This window comes from Oncorhynchus masou, chromosome 13, assembly GCF_036934945.1.
Source record: "Oncorhynchus masou masou isolate Uvic2021 chromosome 13, UVic_Omas_1.1, whole genome shotgun sequence".
Classification (NCBI taxonomy): domain Eukaryota; kingdom Metazoa; phylum Chordata; class Actinopteri; order Salmoniformes; family Salmonidae; genus Oncorhynchus; species Oncorhynchus masou.
In genome coordinates this window covers 54,247,476-54,267,405 of record NC_088224.1, presented here as the reverse complement: position 1 = coordinate 54,267,405, position 19,930 = coordinate 54,247,476, and the positions used below count along the sequence as shown (strand labels likewise).

Genomic DNA, 19,930 nt, shown 5'->3' with positions numbered 1-19,930 from the left:
CACAAACTTCAAAGTGTTTCTTTTCAAATGGTACGAAGAATATGCATATCCTTGCTTCAGGGCCTGAGCTACAAGCAGCTTAGATTTGGGTATGTCATTTAGGCAAAAATTGAAAAAAAGGGGGCTATCCCTAAGATTTTTTAAACCTCTAAAAATCTAAGCCTTAAGACCCCTATATATACACTGCTCAAAAAAATAAAGGGAACACTTAAACAACACAATGTAACTCCAAGTCAATCACACTTCTGTGAAATCAAACTGTCCACTTAGGAAGCAACACTGATTGACAATACATTTCACATGCTGTTGTGCAAATGGAATAGACAACAGGTGGAAATTATAGGCAATTAGCAAGACACCCCCAATAAAGGAGTGGTTCTGCAGGTGGTAACCACAGAGCACTTCTCAGTTCCTATGCTTCCTGGCTAATGTTTTGGTCGCTTTTGAAGGCTGGTGGTGCTTTCACTCTAGTGGTAGCATGAGACGGAGTCTACAACCCACACAAGTGGCTCAGGTAGTGCAGCTCATCCAAGATGGCACATCAATGTGAGATGTGGCAAGAAGGTGTGCTGTGTCTGTCAGCGTAGTGTCCAGAGCATGGAGGCGCTACCAGGAGACAGGCCAGTACATCAGGAGACGTGGAGGAGGGCGTAGGAGGGCAACAACCCAGCAGCAGGACTGCTACCTCCGCCTTTGTGCAAGGAGGAGCAGGAGGAGCACTGCCAGAGCCCTGCAAAATGACCTCCAGCAGGCCACAAATGTGCATGTGTCTGCTCAAACGGTCAGAAACAGACTCCATGAGGGTGTAATGAGGGCCCGACGTCCACAGGTGGGGGTTGTGCTTACAGCCCAACACCGTGCAGGACGTTTGGCATTTGCCAGAGAACACCAAGATTGGCAAATTCGCCACTGGCGCCCTGTGCTCTTCACAGATGAAAGCAGGTTCACACTGAGCACGTGACAGACGTGACAGAGTCTGGAGACGCCGTGGAGAACGTTCTGCTGCTTGCAACATCCTCCAGCATGACCAGTTTGGCGGTGGGTCAGTCATGGTGTGGGGTGGCATTTCTTTGGGGGGCCACACAGCCCTCCGTGTGCTCGCCAGAGGTAGCCTGACTGCCATTTGGTACCGAGATGAGATCCTCAGACCCCTTGTGAGATAATATGCTGGTACGGTTGGCCTTGGGTTCCTCCTAATGCAAGACAATGCTAGACCTCATGTGGCTGGAGTGTGTCAGCAGTTCCTGCAAGAGGAAGGCATTGATGCTATGGACTGGCCCGCCCGTTCCCCAGACCTGAATCCAATTGAGCACATCTGGGACATCATGTCTCGCTCCATCCACCAACGCCACGTTGCACCACAGACTGTCCAGGAGTTGGCGGATGCTTTACTCCAGGTCTGGGAGGAGATCCCTCAGAAGACCATCCGCCACCTCATCAGGAGCATGCCCAGGCATTGTAGGGAGGTCATACAGGCACGTGGAGACCACACACTCTACTGAGCCTCATTTGGACTTGTTTTAAGGACATTACATCAAAGTTGGATCAGCCTGTAGTGTGGTTTTCCACTTCAATTTTGAGTGTGACTCCAAATCCAGACTTCCATGGGTTGTTAAATTTGATTTCCATTGATCATTTTTGTGTGATTTTGTTGTCAGCACATTCAACTATGTAAAGAAAAAAGTATTTAATAAGAATATTTCATTCATTCAGTTCTAGGATGTGTTATTTTAGTGTTCCCTTTATTTTTTTGAGCAGTGTATATAAAATATATATACAGTACCAGTCAAAAGTTTGGACACACCTACTCATTCAGACATATGGAATCATGTAGTAACCAAAAAAGTTTGAAATAAATCAAAATATATTTTATATATGAGATTCTTCAAAGTAACCACCCTTGATGAAAGCTGTGCATACTCTTGACATTTTCATAAATAGCCCCATAAATTAATACAGGTTTTGAAGTGTATGTTCTATATCTATGAGATATAAGAAAGCTCAGGAAATATTTTTGTTTTTTTGGACAAATATTTAACCCTTTTCTTTGTTGGTACAAAACTACCTCCATATGTTTGTTCTTTAATTTGTAAGGGTTACCTTCAGACAAGTCCTGTCCTTGTGGGGGTCACAGAGCAAAATGTAAAACATCATTGTGTCCGTGAGAGAATTACTAGCCCAAATGGTTTGGATGGTACAGGCGTTTTCTTGAGAAGACCGAGTTTCAGGAGGCCTCCTGGTCTGACAAACAGCACTGTAGCTCTACCACTTTCCAGCACAGATGTGAAAGGCCAAAACAGGTGAATGTGTTGGATTGAGACACAGCCCATGCATAAAACTCCACATCAATTTAATTCAATTCAAGGCGCTTTATTGGCATGGGGAACATATGTTAACAACGCCAAAGCAATTGAGGTAAATAATATTCAAAAGTGAAATGAACAATAAAAATGAACAGTAAACATTACACTCACAGAAGTTCCAAAAGAATAAAGACATTACAAATGTTGTATTATGTACTGTTTATATACAGTGTTGTAACGATGTGCAAATGGTCAAAGTACAAAAGGGAAAATAAATAAACATAAATATGGGTTGTATTTACAATGGTGTTTGTTCTTCACTGGTTGCCCTTTTCTTGTGGCAACAGATCACAAATACTGCTGCTGTGATGGCACACTGTGGTATTTCATACAGTAGATATGGGAGTTTATCTAAATCGGGGTTGTTTTCGAATTCTTTGTGGATCTGTGTAATCTGAGGGAAATATGTGTCTCTAATATGGTCATACATTAGGCAGGAGGTTAGGAAGTGCAGCTCAGTTTCCACCTCATTTTGTGGGCAGTGTGCACATAGCCTGTCTCCTCTTGAGAGCCAGGTCTGCCTACGACGGCCTTTCTCAATAGCAAGGCTTTGCTCACTGAGTCTCTACATAGTCAAAGCTTTCCTTAAGTTTGGGTCAGTCACAGTGGTCAGGTATTCTGCTACTGTGTACTCTCTGTTTAGGGCCAAATAGCATTCTTGTTCGCTCAGTTTTTTTGTTAATGAATTCTTTCCAATGTTTCAAGTAATTATCTTTTTATTTTCTCCTGATTTGGTTGGGTCTAATTGTGTTGCTGTTCTGGGGCTCTGTGGGGTCTGTTTGTGTTTGGGAACAGAGCTCCAGAACCAGCTTGCTTAGGGGACTTTTCTCCAGGTTCATTTCTCTGTAGGCAATGGCTTTGTTATGGAATTGCTTCCTTTTGGTGGTTGTAGAATTTAACGGCTCTTTTCTGGATTTTGATAATTAGCGGGTATCGGCCTAATTCTGCTCTGCATGCATTATTTGTTGTTTTATGTTGTACACTGAGGATATTTTGCAGAATTCTGCATGCAGAGTCTCAATTTGGTGTTTGTCCCATTTTGTGAATTCTTATTACCATAAAGGGCAATGGGTTCAATTACTGATTCAAGTATTTTTAGCCAGATCCTAATTTGTATGTAACATTTTATGTTCCTTTTGATGGCATAGAATGCCCTTCTTGCCTTGTCTCTCAGATCGTTCACAGCTTTGTGGAAGTTACCTGTGGCGCTGATGTTTAGGCCAAGCTATGTATAGTTTTTCTGTGCTCTAGAGCAACAGTATCTAGATGGAATTTGTATTTGTGGTTCTGGCAACTGGACCTTTTTTGAAACACAATATTTTGGTCTTACTGAGATTTACTGTGAGGGCCCAGGTCTGGCAGAATCTGTGCAGAATATCTAAATGCTGCTGTAGGCCCTTCTTGGTTGGTGACAGAAGCACCAGATCATCAGTAAACAGTAGACATTTGACTTCAGATTCTAGATGGGTGAGGCCGAGTGCTGCAGACTGTTCTCGTGCCCTCCCGAATTCGTTGATATATATGTTGAAGAGGGTGTGGCTTAAAGCTACATCCCTGTCTCACCCCACGGCCCTGTGGGAAGAAATGTTTGTGTTTTTTGCCTATTTTAACCGCACACTTGTAGTTTGTGTACATGGATTTTATAATGTCGTATGTTTTCCCCCAACATTACTTTCCATTAATTTGTATAGCAGTCCCTAATGCCAAATTGAGTCAAAATATTTTTTTTTAAATCAATAAAGCATGAGAAGACTTTGCCATTGTTTGTTTGTAAATTAGAGTGTGCAGAGTGAATACGTGGTCTGTCGTACGATCATTTGTTAAAATTCCAATTTGACATTTGCTCAGGACATTGTTTTCACCGAGGAAATGTACGAGTCCACTGTTAATGATAATGCAGAGGATTTTCTCAAAGGTTGCTGTTGACGCATATCCCATGGTAGTTGTTGGGGTCAAATTTGTCTCCACTTTTGTGGATTGGGGTGATCAATCCTTGGTTCCAAATATAAGATGCCAGAGCTAAGGATGATGTTGAAGAGTTTCAGTATAGCCAATTGGAATTTGTTGTCTGTATATTTTATAATTTCATTGAGGATACCATCAACACCACATGAATTTTTGGGTTGCAGGGTTTTTATCTTGTCCTGTAGTTCATTCAAGGTAATTGGAGAATCCAGTGGGTTATGGTAGTCTTTACTAGTTGATTCTAAAATTTGATTTGATCATTTACAGTGCCTTGCAAAAGTTTTCAACTCCTTGTTTTTTCCTATTTTGTTGCATTACAACCTGTAATTTAAATGGATTTTTATTTGGATTTAATTTAATCCAAATTGGTGAAGTGAAATTAAAAAAAATACTTGTTAAAAAAAATTAAAAAAAAAACATTTATGCATATATATTCACCCCCTTTGCTATGAATCCCCTAAATAAGATCTGGTGCTACCAATTACCGCCAGAAGTCACATTAGTTAAATAAAGTCCACCTGTGTGCAATCTAAGTCTCACATGATCTGTCACATGATCTCAGTATATATACACACCTGTTCTGAAAGGCCCAGATTCTGCAACACTACTAAGCAAGGGACACCACCAAGCAAACAGCACCATGAAGATCAAGGAGCTCTCCAAACAGATCAGGGACAAAGTTGTGGAGAAGTACATATCAGGGTTGGGTTATAAAAGAAATATCTGAAAATTTGAACATCCCACGGAGCCCCATTAAATCCATTATTAATTATGGAAAGAATATGGCACCACAACAAACCTGCCAAGAGAGGGCCGCCCACCAAAACTCATGGACCAGGCAAGGAGGGCATTAATCAGAAAGGCAACAAAGAGACCAAAGATAACCCTGAAGGAGCTGCAAAGCTCCACAGCGGAGATTGGAGTATCTGTCCACACTACCACTTTAAGCTGTATACTCCACAGAGCTGGGCTTTACGGAAGAGTGACCAAAAAAAGCCTTTGCTTAAAGAGTAAAATGTGCAAACACATTTGGTGTTCGCCAAAGTCATTTGGGAGACTCCCCAAACATATGGAAGAAGGTACTCTGGTCAGATGAGACAAAAAAACAACTTTTGGCCATCAAGGAAAACGCTATGTCTGGTTCAAACCCAACACCTCTCATCACCCTGAGAACACCATCCCCACGATGAAGCATGATGGTGGCAGCAGTGGGGATGTTTTTCATTGGTAGGGACGGGGAAACTGGTCAGAATTGAAGGAATGATGGATGGCACTAAATATAGGGAAAATCTTGAGGGAGACCTATTTCAGTCTTCCGGAGATTTGAGGCTGGGACGGAGGTTCACCTTCCAGGAGGACAATGACACTAAGCATACTGCTAAAGCAACACTCAAGTGGTTTAAGGGGAAATATTTAAACATCTTCGAATGGCCTAGTCATTGCCCAGAACTCAATCCAATTGAGAATCTGTGGTATGACTTAAAGATTGCTGTACACCAGCGGAACCCATCCAACTTGAAGGAGCTGGAGCAGTTTTGCCTTGAAGAATGGGAAAAAAATCTAAGTGGCTAGATGTGCCAAGCTTATAAATAGTTATGCATGCTCAAGTTTTCTGTTGTTTTGTCTAATTTCTTGTTTGTTTCACAATAAAACATATTTAACGTTTTCAAAGTGGTAGGCATGTTGTGTAAATCAAATGATACAAACCCCCCAAAAATCGCATTTTAATTCCATGTTGTAAGGCAACAAAATAGGAAAAACGCCAAGGGGGTGCTTTTGCAAGCCACTTGCAAAAGTATATGTTTTTGCTGTTTGTTCTTTATTATAGAGCCAAAAATAGATTGGAGAAGTGATTTACCCATAGATCTCCATTTTGGATAGATAATTATTTGTGTTGTTGTTTGTTAAGTGTTTTCCAATTTTCCCAGAAGTGGCTAGTCGGGATTCTTCAATTACAGTACATTGAGCTCATTTCTGACTTGCTGCTCCTTATTTTTCCATAGTCTATTTCTGTATTGTTTTAGGGATTCATCACAGAGACCCAGAGTTGGGGATTCTAGTGGGGGGATATAAACTCAGCAATAAAAGAAACGTCCCTTTTTCAGGACCCTGTCTTTCAAAGATCATTCGTAAAAATCCAAATAACCTCACAGATCTTCAATGTAAAGGGTTTAATAAATCCTCTTTGGGATATGTGGGACATCAGCGTCTCACCTCGCCAACAGCCAGTGAAAGTGCAGGGTGCCAAATTCAAAACAACAAAAATCTCATAATTAACATTCCTCAAGTATACAAGTAATATACACCATTTTAAAGATAAAATGCTCGTTAATCCAGCCACAGTGTCCAATTTCAAAAATCCTTTACAGCGAAAGGACCACAATGATTATGTTAGGTCACCACCAACTCACAGAAAAACACAGCAATTTTGCAGCCAAAGAGAGGAATCACAAAAAGCACAAATAGAGATAAAATGAATCACTAACATTTGATGATCTTCATCAGATGACACTCATAGGACTTCATGTTACACAATACATGTATGTTTTGTTCAATAAAGTGCATATTTATATAAAAAAAATCATTTCACATTGGCGCATTACGTTCAGTAGTTCTAAAACATGCCGTGATTGTGCAGTGAGCCACATCTATTTACAGAAATACTCATCATAAATGTTGATGAAAATACAAGTGTTATACATGGAATTAGAGATATACTTCTCCTTAATGCAACCACTGTGTCAGATTTCAAAAAAACTTTACGGAAAAAGCAAAACATGCAATAATCTGAGTACAGCATTAAGACATCAAAGCAGCCAAAAAGATATCCGCCATATTGGGTAGTCAACATTAGTCATAAATAGAACTATAAATATTCACTTACATTTGAATACTACAGACAAAGAACCATATATGTGACATTTAAAAAAAAGAGATATACATGAAAAATCATTATTGGACACCCTTTTTCTATAGTGAACCAGTTTCACAAGCTTTCCACGCGCTAATTAACAATCATTTTAAATTTAAATATAGGCTCTCGTGGAATAACCGTTTATGTGCACCACTCAAAATGGACGGACAAGCGCACAACCTTTCTGTTGTTGATGAAAATCGCAGAAATGTGGGAAAGAAACGTAAAACAAAACTAAAAGAATGGAAAGACAGGCAAAGGAAGATCTTACGGGATGCAGGAAAACCCTATACATAAGGGTCAAGGGTCAAGGGTCAAGGGTCAAGAAAAAACTGTGAAAAGCTGTCCAAAAGAGGTATGTGGAAGAACCATATATCAAACCATCAAGCTAGCTAGCTATAGAGTACAGTAACTAACATGTATGTTCTGGGTTGTCTAATTTGTAACTATAGAGAAAACATATTAGCTAAAGTTCATTGGCTACTAACTCATACATTATCGTTACAAATGTTATTGCTAGATTGTAGAAGAAACATAGCTAGCTACTTTTTCTTCATCCACCGGATGATTCGACATGGCTACAGTAGCTAGCTAGTTACACTGTATCCTGCAGGGAAGAGCGTGTTCCACGACGTGCAGAAAGGATTGTGGAAAATTGACTGATGAGCGCAAGCTGCATCTGTTCAACAGTTTCTACACTGTCCCATACGAGAAACAACAAGCGTTGATTCTCTCTGGCTTAGAACAGGTTAGAAATAAGACAAAACGCCTATTATTATAAAAGCTATATTGAACACTTGCATAGTTTAACTTTGATAGTAATGATACGTACATTAATGTTAACTCTAAAAGTGCAGTGTTACACAATGGTGCAATACAAACTCATTCTGAAAGTACTTAAAACATCATATCAGGTGTTAAAAAAGGACATCTTACAAGAGTCATGCAAAACGTCACATATACTGTTCTTCCACAAACTGAAATCATCACTGGAGATATACTGTTCTTCCACATTCTAAAAATTAAAACGGCAATAAAAAAAGTATTTTTTGAAATAACAAAAAAATATAAATTGTTGTTGGAAGATATGGGTATGGTGAATTATTTTTCAACCATAAAACACCTAATGTGGTACACACAATTAATAATATACAAAATAACTGATTGTCTTAAAATGGAAAAATTGTCACATATATGGTTCTTCGTCTGTAGAATTAATTTGATGATCTTCATCAGAATGCACTCCCAGGAATCGCAGTGTCACGCCCTGGCCATAGAGAGGTTTTTATTCTCTATTTTGGTTAGGCCAGGGTGTGACTAGGGTGGGCATTCTAGTTTCTTTATTTCTATGTTTTGTATTTCTTTGTTTTGACCGGGTGTGGTTCTCAATCAGAGGCAGCTGTCTATCATTGTCTCTGATTGAGAATCATACTTAGGCAGCTTTTTCCCACCTGTGTTTTGTGGGTAGTTGTTTTCTGTTTAGTGTTCTGCACCTGACAGGACTGTTTCAGTTTCGTTTCTCTCTTTGTTATTTTGTTCTAGTGTTCAGTGTTAATAAAAATCATGAACACTTACCACGCTGCGCTTTGGTCCAATCCTTCATGCAACGACGACCGTTACACGCAGTTCCACAATACATGTGTGCTTTGTTCGATAATGTCCATCATTTATGTCCAAATAGCTTCTTTTGTTAGTGCGTTTGGTAAAGAAATCTAAAAGCACGTTCAGTTCCAGGCGAACGTAGGACGAAAAGTTCAAAAAGTTCCGTTACTTGGCAAACTAAGTATAGAATCAATCTTTAGGATGGTTTCTATCATAAATCTTCAATAATGTTCCAACCAGAGAATTCCTATGTCTGTAGAAAAGCAATGGAACGAGAGCTAACTCTCTCGTGACCGCGCCTCAGAGCCTGTGGCAATCTGCCAGACACCTGACTCATTTCTCTCTCATTCGGTCCCACTTCACAGTAGAAGCCTCAAACAACGTTTTAAAGACTGTTGACATCTAGTGGAAGCCTTAGAACATGCAACATAAACAAAATCCCACTGTATCTACAATAGGGGCTGAGTTAAAAAACTACAAGCCTCAGATTTCCCACTTCCTGTTTGGATTTTCTCAGGTTTTCGCCTGCCATATGAATTCTGTTATACTCACAGACATCATTCAAACAGTTTTAGAAACTTCAGAGTGTTTTCTATCCAATACTACTAATAGTATGCATATATTAGCATCTGGGACAGAGTAGCAGGCAGTTTACTCTGGGCACCGTTTTCATCCAAGCTACTCAATACTGCCCACCTGTCACCAAGAAGTTTTTAAACATTGTTTCCCATGCTTGTTCAATGAACCATGATCAATTAATGAACATGCACCTGTGGAACGGTCGTTAACCTACCTCTCTAGGATAGGAGGACAGTCGCTTCTCACTTTGCCAAACGCCAGGGAAAATGCAGAGTGCCAGATTAAAAGAAAATTATCTAAACATCAAACTTTCCTTAAATCACACATGTAAGATACTATAATATGCATATCTTATATTCTTGGCATGAGTTGCAGGAAGTTGAAATTGGGCACGCTATTTATCCAAGAGTGAAAATGCTGCCCCAATCCCAAAGAGGTTTTAAGAAACTAACAGCTTATAGACGGTAGGCAATTAATGTCACAGTTATGAAAACTTAGGACACTAAAGAGGCCTTTCTACTGACTCTAAAAAACACCAAAAGAAAGATACCCAGGTTCCCTACTCATCTGCGTGAACGTGCCTTAGGCTTGCTGTAAGGAGGCATGAGGACTGCAAATGTGGCCAGGGTAATAAATTGCAATGTCCGTGCTATGAAACGCCTAAGACAGCACAACAGGGAAACTGGACAGACAGCTGATCGTCCTCGCAGTGGCAGACCACACGTAACAACACCTGCACAGGATCGGTACATCTGAACATCACATCTGCGGGACAGGTACAGGATGGCAACAACAACTGCCTGAGTTACACCAGGAACACACAATTCCTCCATCAGTGCTCAGACTGTCCGCAATAGGCTGAGAGAGGCTGGACTGAGTGCTTGTAAGCCTGTTGTAAGGCAGGTCCTCACCAGACATCACCGGCAACAATGTCGCCTATGGGTACAAACCCACAGTCGCTGGACCAGACAGGACTGACAAAAAGTGCTCTTCACTGACGAGTCACGGTTTTGTCTCACCAGGGGTGATGGCCGGATTCACATTTATCATCGAAGGAATGAGCGTTACACCGAGGCCTGTACTCTGGAGCGGGTTCGATTTGGAGGTGGAGGGTCCGTCATGGTCTGGGGCGCTATGTGTTACAGGGAAGACATCCTCCTCCCTCATGTAGTACCCTTCCTGCAGGCTGATCCTGACATGACCCTCCAGCATGACAATGCCACCAGCTATACTGCTTGTTCTGTGCGTGATATCATGCAAGACAGGAATGTCAGTGTTCTGCCATGGCCAGCGAAGATACCGGATCTCAATCCCAATGAGCACCACTCGGACCTGTTGGATGGGAGTGTGACGGTTAGGGCCGTTCCCCCAAGAAATGTCCGTGAACGTGCAGGTGCCTTAGTGGAAGAGTGCGGTAATATCTCACAGCAGAACTGGCAAATCTGGTGTTGTCCATGAGGAGGAGATGCACTGCAGTACTTAATGCAGCTGGTGGCCACACCAGATACTGATGGTTACCTTTGATTTTGACCCCCCTTTGTTCAGGGACACATTTTTCCATTTCTGTTAGTCACGTCTGTGGAACTTGTTCAGTTTATGTCTCAGTTGTTGAATCTTGTTATGTTCATACAAATATTTACACAAATAAACGCAGTTGACAGTGAGAGGACATTTGTTTTTTTGAGTTTAGCTAAACTGTCGGATTTTGATGAGGATTTGTTTATTATGTCAATTAGATTGACTGTTAAAGGACCATTTAACTTATATTTTATTTTTCGGTACATGGGAATTTAAACAATAAACGTATTTTTATGTGCACTACGTCACCACGCACAGACTTTTATCCACAACAGGTCAATTTGATCGAAACACATCTCTGGTGTATGTTTTATTTATGCAGATTTTAGAATATTCACATGGAAATCTGTCACGAATTGGATGGAAATCTAGCTATTGGATGTGATGCTCTACTAAGTAAATATTGGACCCAGACAGAGTTTCTGACCTCTCGAAACACAGTCTGAATGAATTACCGGTGTGAGCATCACACTTGAGACCTAGCTTATCCTTCCACCTCTCAGTGGCCATCAGGGGAGAGAGACAAGATAATGCAAACCATTCCACAGTAGAGACAAAGACCCGAAAGAAAGGAGAAAAACAAAGTCAGTCAACAGAACTGGGACATAGCCACTGCTGTAGAGCAGTCAATCATGTTGGAGTGCTTTGCAGGCAGACCTTGTCTGGTCCCACTGCCTGCCTACAGTTTGGAGCCTATTCTTATTCAAGCTCTGGTAATGAGGACTTCCTGCCTGTGTGCTCATTGAGATCAAGTGATGATGGAGCGCATCTCATTTGGGCTCTGGCTGCCTGCTCAGCGCTCCTCACACCTGTCAAATGCCTGCTGTCCTCTCCCACACACATGCATGCACGCAACACGCACGCACATCACACACGCAAACGCACACTGCACAGACGACTGATGGCGTGGGAGACTATTGGATAACTTTTTATTTATTTTTGCCTGACAGTCTGAGTAAGCGTCAATTTCCGGTCTCTCAACATTGGACCAGAGAGGGTATACTCTGTAAAAACAAGAAAAACATATGCAGTCTCAGAAATACATCATTTTTTTTGTTGCCATTCCACTCTGATGATCTCTGCGACCTTTGCCAAGGTCACATGACTATTTTGTGTAATCAATGCGAGGCCGATGGCTATGTCCTACTCCTTCATCACACGGCAATAGAGTTACACAAAACAGGGTAGATCTAGAGTGAACTTTGATCAGCTGTTCAGTGAGCTCACCTCAGCTCCCCTTTCTACCAACACAAAGTTAAGACTGAGCACAATGGACTGGGAGAGCAGGTCCACTGCTGCCCGGTACGCTCCACGGCCTGGCCGCCCCTCCTTTGTATCTCTGGCTTTATAGATCTTTTGCCACAGATGGAACCTGCTAGCAAGGTGTTGTTTACTCCCGTTCATTCATTCATTAACGTGCACAATACAGTACATCCATTCAGTTGTCCCTACGTTTCGTTATTTTCTTCTCTCTTTATGCTGCTTCATAAATAAGTAAATAGTGTATTTGATTTCCCTGTAGTTAATTATTTAGTCGGCGGTGATACAGGCCTCTCCTCCCAGTGCGCGGAGAGAGCGCCAGAGCCATGTTTTAGCCCGTTCCTAGGCAACCGGGTGGATATAGTCAGGCATCAGTAACATCCTAATGACGGTGTGCATGCGAGGAGAGTGCAATTTATGCATTAACACTGGGCTACCATTTGCATGCACTTACAAGGGCTTAATGAAACAAATGTGGCATTTTCGGCACCTCTCGCCTCGAAACTGGAACGTGTAATATCACAATGCTCTCACAATTGTTAGTCTACTTCTGGTTTAAGGCTTTATCGAGTATGTAAGTGAAAAGAATCATTGATGTTTGCTGTCGGTTGTTTTGGCTTCGAACAGTCTCATAGAGGTTCAATGGTCATGGGGCAATTTAGCTCTGCGTGATGAGACGCAGGGTCAGTCAAGGGGTAAATAAATGATTGAACGTATTGGCTAGGCTGCGAAAGGGGCTACTTAATCGATTCAGCCCATTGATCCAGAGATGGTCGGCTGTGATAATAAAAGGGAGCATTTAAATGAAGAATTGGAATGAAGACCTGATTGGAAATGTTTGGCCTTTTTTCGATTTGTTACAAAATTAGTCTCCATAATATATTAGGCCACTGAGTGCAAAGGCCAAATAGTTATAGGGCTTGGCTACGGTTGCTCAAAGCGTGTCTTGTGGTTACATTACGTTTGGGGTAGGCCCACACCACAACGTTAAGGTTAACGACTTCAGTATTCTGACAAGGACATTGGCTCTGGTTTCAGTGGGTGACACTGGTGGCTGGCATTAAGCATTATTAATGACCAAGGAAATTCACCTCCAGGCTAGGCATTAATTGTATCGCTAGAGAACTTGTAGAGATAGAGCACATGCAGTCAAGGTGTGTGTGTGCGTGAGTAGGTGTGTACGCGTGTGTGTGTGTGTGTATTGTCGACTTCACATGGTTAAACAATTACTTCACTGATTGGTATGAGAGAAGCCTCATAGAATTAGCTGTGATTAGATTGCGGTGCCACGGAGTCCCCTCGCCACGTTGTTTTCCAGCTGATTTTTGTCTACATTGTAGTCCCATTTGCATCGACATGTTGGAAATGCCAAACGCCCATGCTTTTGTCTTGTGTTAGTAGCTAATACATTTTTTGAGATTACACTGTTATTACGCTTGAAATGAATATACAATTACATTTCATTCACACCAGCTCAGCTATCGTCTTGTCATGTTGCCTTAAACTGTAGGCCAATTTCAATCCAATCCACACTGTACCCTTAGTGTTGCCATTTCTCATTTGTATATATATATATACAAATGAGAAATATATATATATATATCTGTGCAATGTCCAGGTTCCTGTGCGTCAGGTGCAAAGGGCACCCCTTTTCTTGACTGCCGGCACCCAGTCATTCCGTGCCGTCTCTTAGAGTTGCCTCGGTCTTTCTTTAAAAGGGTAATCGCCATTCGCACCAGCTCCGTCTCAACGCAACTGGGTGTCACTTCTTTTTACAATCAGTTTCTCCACTGCAGGATTAAAGCGAAAACGACACTGACTTGATGTTGTTTAACAGTCCACCAACCAAGTTTACATGTGGGCTACTCTTAGTGTCTCTCAGTGAATTATAGGCCAGGAACAATGTCAGCTCTTGTATATCAGTAAAAGAGGTCCTTGTTTTACATTGAGTAATAATGTGGGGCACAAGCTAGGCCATGTCCTGCATGTGGCTTGTATGATAAGCAACCTTAACTTTAACAGGAAGGCTTTCCGAAACTAATGCATTAGTTTTAGATCAGCTGACTAACACAGTTTGGTGCAGGATAACCAACTTTGTTCCACTCTAACCACCCCTCTCCTCTGTCTCTCGTCTCCAGTGTTCAGGGAGCCCTATACGGTTCGGGTGGCAGACCAGCGGTCCATGCGGGGCAACGTGGCCGTGTTCAAGTGCCTCATCCCCTCGGCCGTGCAGGAGTACGTCAGCGTGGTGTCCTGGGAGAAAGACACTGTCTCCATGGTGCCAGGTAGGGGCATCTCAGATTTAGACCTGAATTAATGGAAATGGGGAAATGGGCTGTCTGTTTGGCTGGTTGGTTGATTGGTTATATGAGCATGAAGATGGCAATATTTTTGGGCCCCAAAAAAGTACAACTGTTATTTCCAACGCGGGATGGACATCCATCAACAAACACATTCGCACTTTGAAAAAAAACTTCACAACCAATCACCAATGCATGTGAATGGGATTGCTTAGTTGATTGGCTGATATGCTTAGTTGATTGGCTGATTGCTTAGTTGATTGGCTGATTGCTTAATTGATTGGCTGATTGATTGGTTGATTACATGAGAATGAACATGACAAACATGGCAGATTTTGGCCCAAAGGAATGAAAGTGTTAAACAACTGTTATTTCTGTACATTGACTGTGGGATGAACATTCACTTGCAAACACATTCACACAGGGAAATAAAAACGCATTCCATAAAAAGCCACAGCGAACAGACTCTGGACTGTACCACCCACTGGATTGTTGTGTGTGAGCATAATGGGTTTTGAATGTTGATTTTGGGCTCCTGATTTAAATGAATATCACACCCTGTTTTTTTCTGATATTGCTGGTTAGACCCTCAGACCCCTGTTGAGGTCGCTTGGAGTTCTGTTTATCAGCACTAATCTGTTTTGTGGTTTTAGTGCCGTGTCCCATTTTGCCTGGACCAAAGTGTCAAATGATTCAAAATGGAGTCTCATGAAATGGCCTCTCATGGGGTGATCTGTGGCTCGTCACTCATTGCCGTTTTTAATAGCAGTGTGAGGGGGATAAATCAGACATTAGAGCTGACGAATGTGTGTGTTTGCGTGGGTGTGAGCTTGTGGGTGTGAGCGTGTGTGTCTGAGTGTGTGCCTGCGCACCCACGTGTGTGTGTGTGTGTGTGTGCGTGTGAGTGTGCGAAGAGGCTGCAATTCAATGACATTGCCTCATTGTAACTCATTGGATTGATGGAGTGGACCTGTTTACCCATTGATCACATTCAGACCATAGAAAACAAGCCATGACACACAAACTGTCTTTATATTCTGCCTATGTCACTATCTTTGTCCTTCATTAGTAGGGATGTTGCCAATTTTTCTGCAGTATTAAAATATCTAGGTTTCTATTTGCGTCTGTGTTATAACTACTAACATGCTGTTACAGAATGTGGATATATGTGTCTGTGTGTGTCTGTGTCTGTGTGTGTGTGTGTGTGTGTGTGTGTGTGTGTGTGTGTGTGTGTGTGTGTGTGTGTGTGTGTGTGTGTGTGTGTGTGTGTGTGTGTGTGTGTGTGTGTGTGTGTGTGTGTGTGTGTTGTGCTGTGTGTAGATGCCTATAGTGCTTAAGGTCGCTCTGCGGTCCAGTAGTAAATGAAGGGGTGTCAGAGAAGACTGCTCAGGTCAGATGACACACAGGTCGCTCGCCTCGCTCCAGCTCTCACCACCTTCTGATACTCCCCTTTCACCTCTCTCAATGTTGTTGTGTGTGTCTACGTTTGTGTGCGTGTGGCTCTGTCCTTCACACGGGAGCACTCATTGATCCAGTGCAGCTGCGTTTTGTATGTGTGTGAACAGGGCCAGAGGGAGGGGGGGGCTGAATCGATAAAGCTTGCTGTCGGATTCCCCTCTCCCTTGTCACGGATACCCTCAGTGTGAGTGGTGAGACCCAGTCGGTCTGTGTGAGTGATGGATGGAGAGATGGATGGATGTGTGTGTGCCTGACTGCCTGTGTGTGTGTATTTCATCAACATATGTATTAGCTGTCAGGCCTTGTATGTCCTCTAATGATTCAAATCTCCATACCATGGCTTTGTGCACATACAGGGACATGCTGGTGTTGGTTTGGCAGATGGTTGTACTGCTATAGACTATGTGACACCAGTTCACTTCACACCCACGGAATTAGGGCGAGGTGACTCTCTGCCCCACTGAGCATGGGGGAGGGCAGATCATCAATGCTGAACTGACTGAGTCACATGGCAGTGGAAGGCAATAGAACCTCTGCCCTCCATAGCTGACTATATCCCCATTCTGAAGTCTTCGACTACTATTATAGGTAATTGGATAAAGCTGATAGGATATGGTGGTTATCTCTCTCTCTCTCTCTCTCTCTCTCTCTCTCTCTGTCTTGTTCTCTGTCTTGTTCTCTCTCTCTCTCTCTCTCTCTCTCCTTTTCATATTCAGATAAGCCCTACAAGGTGGTCGAAAGCGTTCCACAGGGATGCTGGCCCATGTTGATTCCAATACTTCTTACAGTTGTGTCAAGTTGGCTGGAAGTACTTTGGGTGGTGGACCATTCTTGACACACATGGGAAACTGTTGTGCGTGAAGAACCCAGTAGCGTTGCAGTGTTCACCTGAATTCACTTGGTCAGTCTATGTCATGGAAATGTTCCTAATGTTTTGTGCACTCAGTGTATATCGATACAATGAGACTATGCAGTGCGTGCATGCATCAACATTGATTAGGAACAATGAGATACAATGAGATCATCTATGGAATGCAGACGTTCTTGCAGGTGTCAGGTGTGTGTGTGTGTGTGTGTGTGTGTGTGTGTGTGTGTGTGTGTGTGTGTGTGTGTGTGTGTGTGTGTGTGTGTGTGTGTGTGTGTGTGTGTGTGTGTGTGTGTGTGTGTGTGTGTGTGTGTGTGTGTGAGTGTGTGCACACATACATATGCAAGCACACACACACACATTCTGATTTGTGCACATGGTATTGTATGGGTGTGTATGTACATGTAGGAGTGTGTGGATTAGTGTATGACAAGTTTTTTTTAATGTACAATTTCATGTGTATTTAGAGTGTATACATGAGGTGTTGTAAGTATTTACATCAATTCAATTATAAAAAAATAATCCAATAATTTATCAAATCAAAAAAGAACAAAAACATAACACAATGAAACAAAACACTTAGAACCGCAAAGTCTGTCCCATTTCTCTGTGGTTGTGGCACATGGTGACACATTTAGCTGCCAGCTTAGTTGACTGTTGCAGAATGGGGAGTTTATGTACATCAGGAATCTGTCTAAAGTTTGGTATCTATTTTTCAAAAACTGGGAAATATGAAGTGAATCTCAGTTTGTACTTCCGGTAAATCACAATACCTACATATTCTCAGATCTCTTTAGAAGCCAAGATTTAAGGTGTCTTCTTCTTTCAATTCCTAGACTCAAGTCTCTCAGTCTGTATGTTTCTGACAGAATTTAAATGCTCTTTTCTGCATTTGAATGTGTAGAGGGAAAAGTCACAGTTCTGACCTGCAGGCGCTCTTTTGAGTATTTCGGTGGACACCGGAAATACTTACAAAATTTGAACTGAAATTTCTCAATGGGGCCTTTTTCCCATTTGCCGAAGTTGAGAGATGGGTTCCCATACTTCGCGACCATACAGTATTACCGGGGTCAGAATGAAATGGACCATTTTAACCACATTTTTATAAGGGTATTTGTTTTGCTGAATTTGTATTTAATATCATATAATACTTTTCTGTTTTTTTTTCACTAAGGGCCTTTGTAGCCAGGCTGAAGCTCCCTCGTGATCTTATTTCCAGGCCCCGGTAATTATAGCTGGTACTGTGCTTTAGTGTAGTTCCACTTTAGGTAAACTGGTAGCTGTTTCACTGGGATCTGACTTACTTCTGAAAGACCACGATTGAAGTATTTTCTAAGTTTACTGTTGGTGGCGATATTTGGCGGTACTGCTCTACAAGGGATAGGCTCTATTGTAATCCTTGTTCTGTGGGTGACAACAAAACTAAGTTGTCAGCATACAACAGGCACTACCAAGTCTGTGTGTCATTTACAGTGCCTTCAGAAAGTATTCACACCCCTTGATTATGTCCACATTCTGTTGTGTTACAGCCTGCATTTAAAATGGATTCAAACGAGAGTTTGTGTCACTGGCCCACACATAATGAGCCATCATTTCAAAGTGGAAAAAGATTGATTTCAGACATTGACAAATGAATTCAAATTGAAAAGCTGCCATTTTTTAAATGAATAAGTATTCAACCCCTTTGTTATGGCCTAAAACAAGTTCAGGAGGAAAATGGTGCTGCTCAAATCACATAATACGTTGCGTGGACTCACTCTGTGTGCAACAAGAATGGTGATTCAATTAATACGATTTTTGAACGACTACTCCATCTCTGTACCCCACATACACAATTATCCGTAAGGTCCCTCGATTGAGTAATGAATTTCAAGCTAAGATTCAACCACAAAAGGTAGTTCAATGCCTCGCAAAGAAGAACACTGATTGGTAGAAGTGTACCAAAAAAAAATAAAAAGAAGATGCTGAATATCCCTTTGAGGATGGTGAAGTTATTAATTACACTTTGGATGGTGTATCAATACACCCAGCCACTACAACAACATACAGGCATCCTTCCAAATCACTTGCCGAAAGGAAGGAAACTGCTTAGGGAAAACAGTTACAAAGATAATAGCTGTGATATGAGAGAACTGAGAATGGATCAACAACATTGTAGTTACTCCACAACACTAACCTAACATGACAAAGTGAAAAGAAGGAAGCTTGTACAGAATAGACATATTTTAACACACACATCCTGTTTGCAACTAAGCACTTAAGTAATACTGCAAAAACAATGTGGCAAAGAAACACTTTTTGTCCTGAATACAAAAGAGTTACGTTTGGGGTAAGTCCAACACATCAATTAGTACCACTCTTCATATTTTCAAGCATGGTGGTGGCTGCATCATGTTATGGGTATGCTTGTCATTGTTTTTTTTAGGATAAAAAGAAACAGAACACAACTATAAGCACAGGCAAAATCCTAGCGGAAATCCTGGTTCAGTCTGCTTTCCAACAATCACTGGGAGTCTTTCAGCAGGACAATAACCTTAAACACGAGGCCAAATCTAAGCTGAAGTTGCTTACCAAGACGACATTTAATGTTTCTGAGTGGCCTAGTTACAGTTTTGACCGAAACCAGTTTGAAGATCTATGGCAAGACTTGGAAATGGCTGTCTAGCAATGATCAACAACCAACTTGACAGAGCTTGAAGAATTTAAGAAATAATAATAGGCAAGTATTGTACAATCCAGGTGTGCCATGATCTTAAAGACTAGCTTATAAACACTCACAACTGTAATCGCCGCCAATCGGCTTCTACAAGGTTTTGACTCAGGGGTGTGAATACTCCTATAAATAAGATATTTCTGTGTTTAATTTGCAATAAGTTAAGAGTGTTTTGTTGTCATTGTATAATTCCCAGAATTAATTTTGATCAATGGCCTCAGGCAATTTCATCATGTTTTATTTCCATATGCTTTTTATTTTTTTGTTGCTCAGGAGTTGTTTGTATGCTCTCATTGTATATGAGTAGTTTCGGCTCAACTCCTCAGGAGTTGT

General features: G+C 41.6%; 1 protein-coding gene across 3 annotated transcripts in view; it reads left to right on the top strand.

The window, feature by feature from the left end:
* Positions 1-19,930, top strand: part of LOC135552582 (cell adhesion molecule DSCAML1-like) — a 174,064-nt gene that overhangs the window by 18,933 nt on the left and 135,201 nt on the right. For all 3 annotated transcript variants that reach the window (XM_064984289.1, XM_064984288.1, XM_064984290.1), the window contains exon 3: positions 14,400-14,546. In XM_064984289.1, the coding sequence (XP_064840361.1) occupies positions 14,400-14,546 (147 nt within the window). The remainder of the gene's footprint in view (positions 1-14,399; positions 14,547-19,930) is intronic.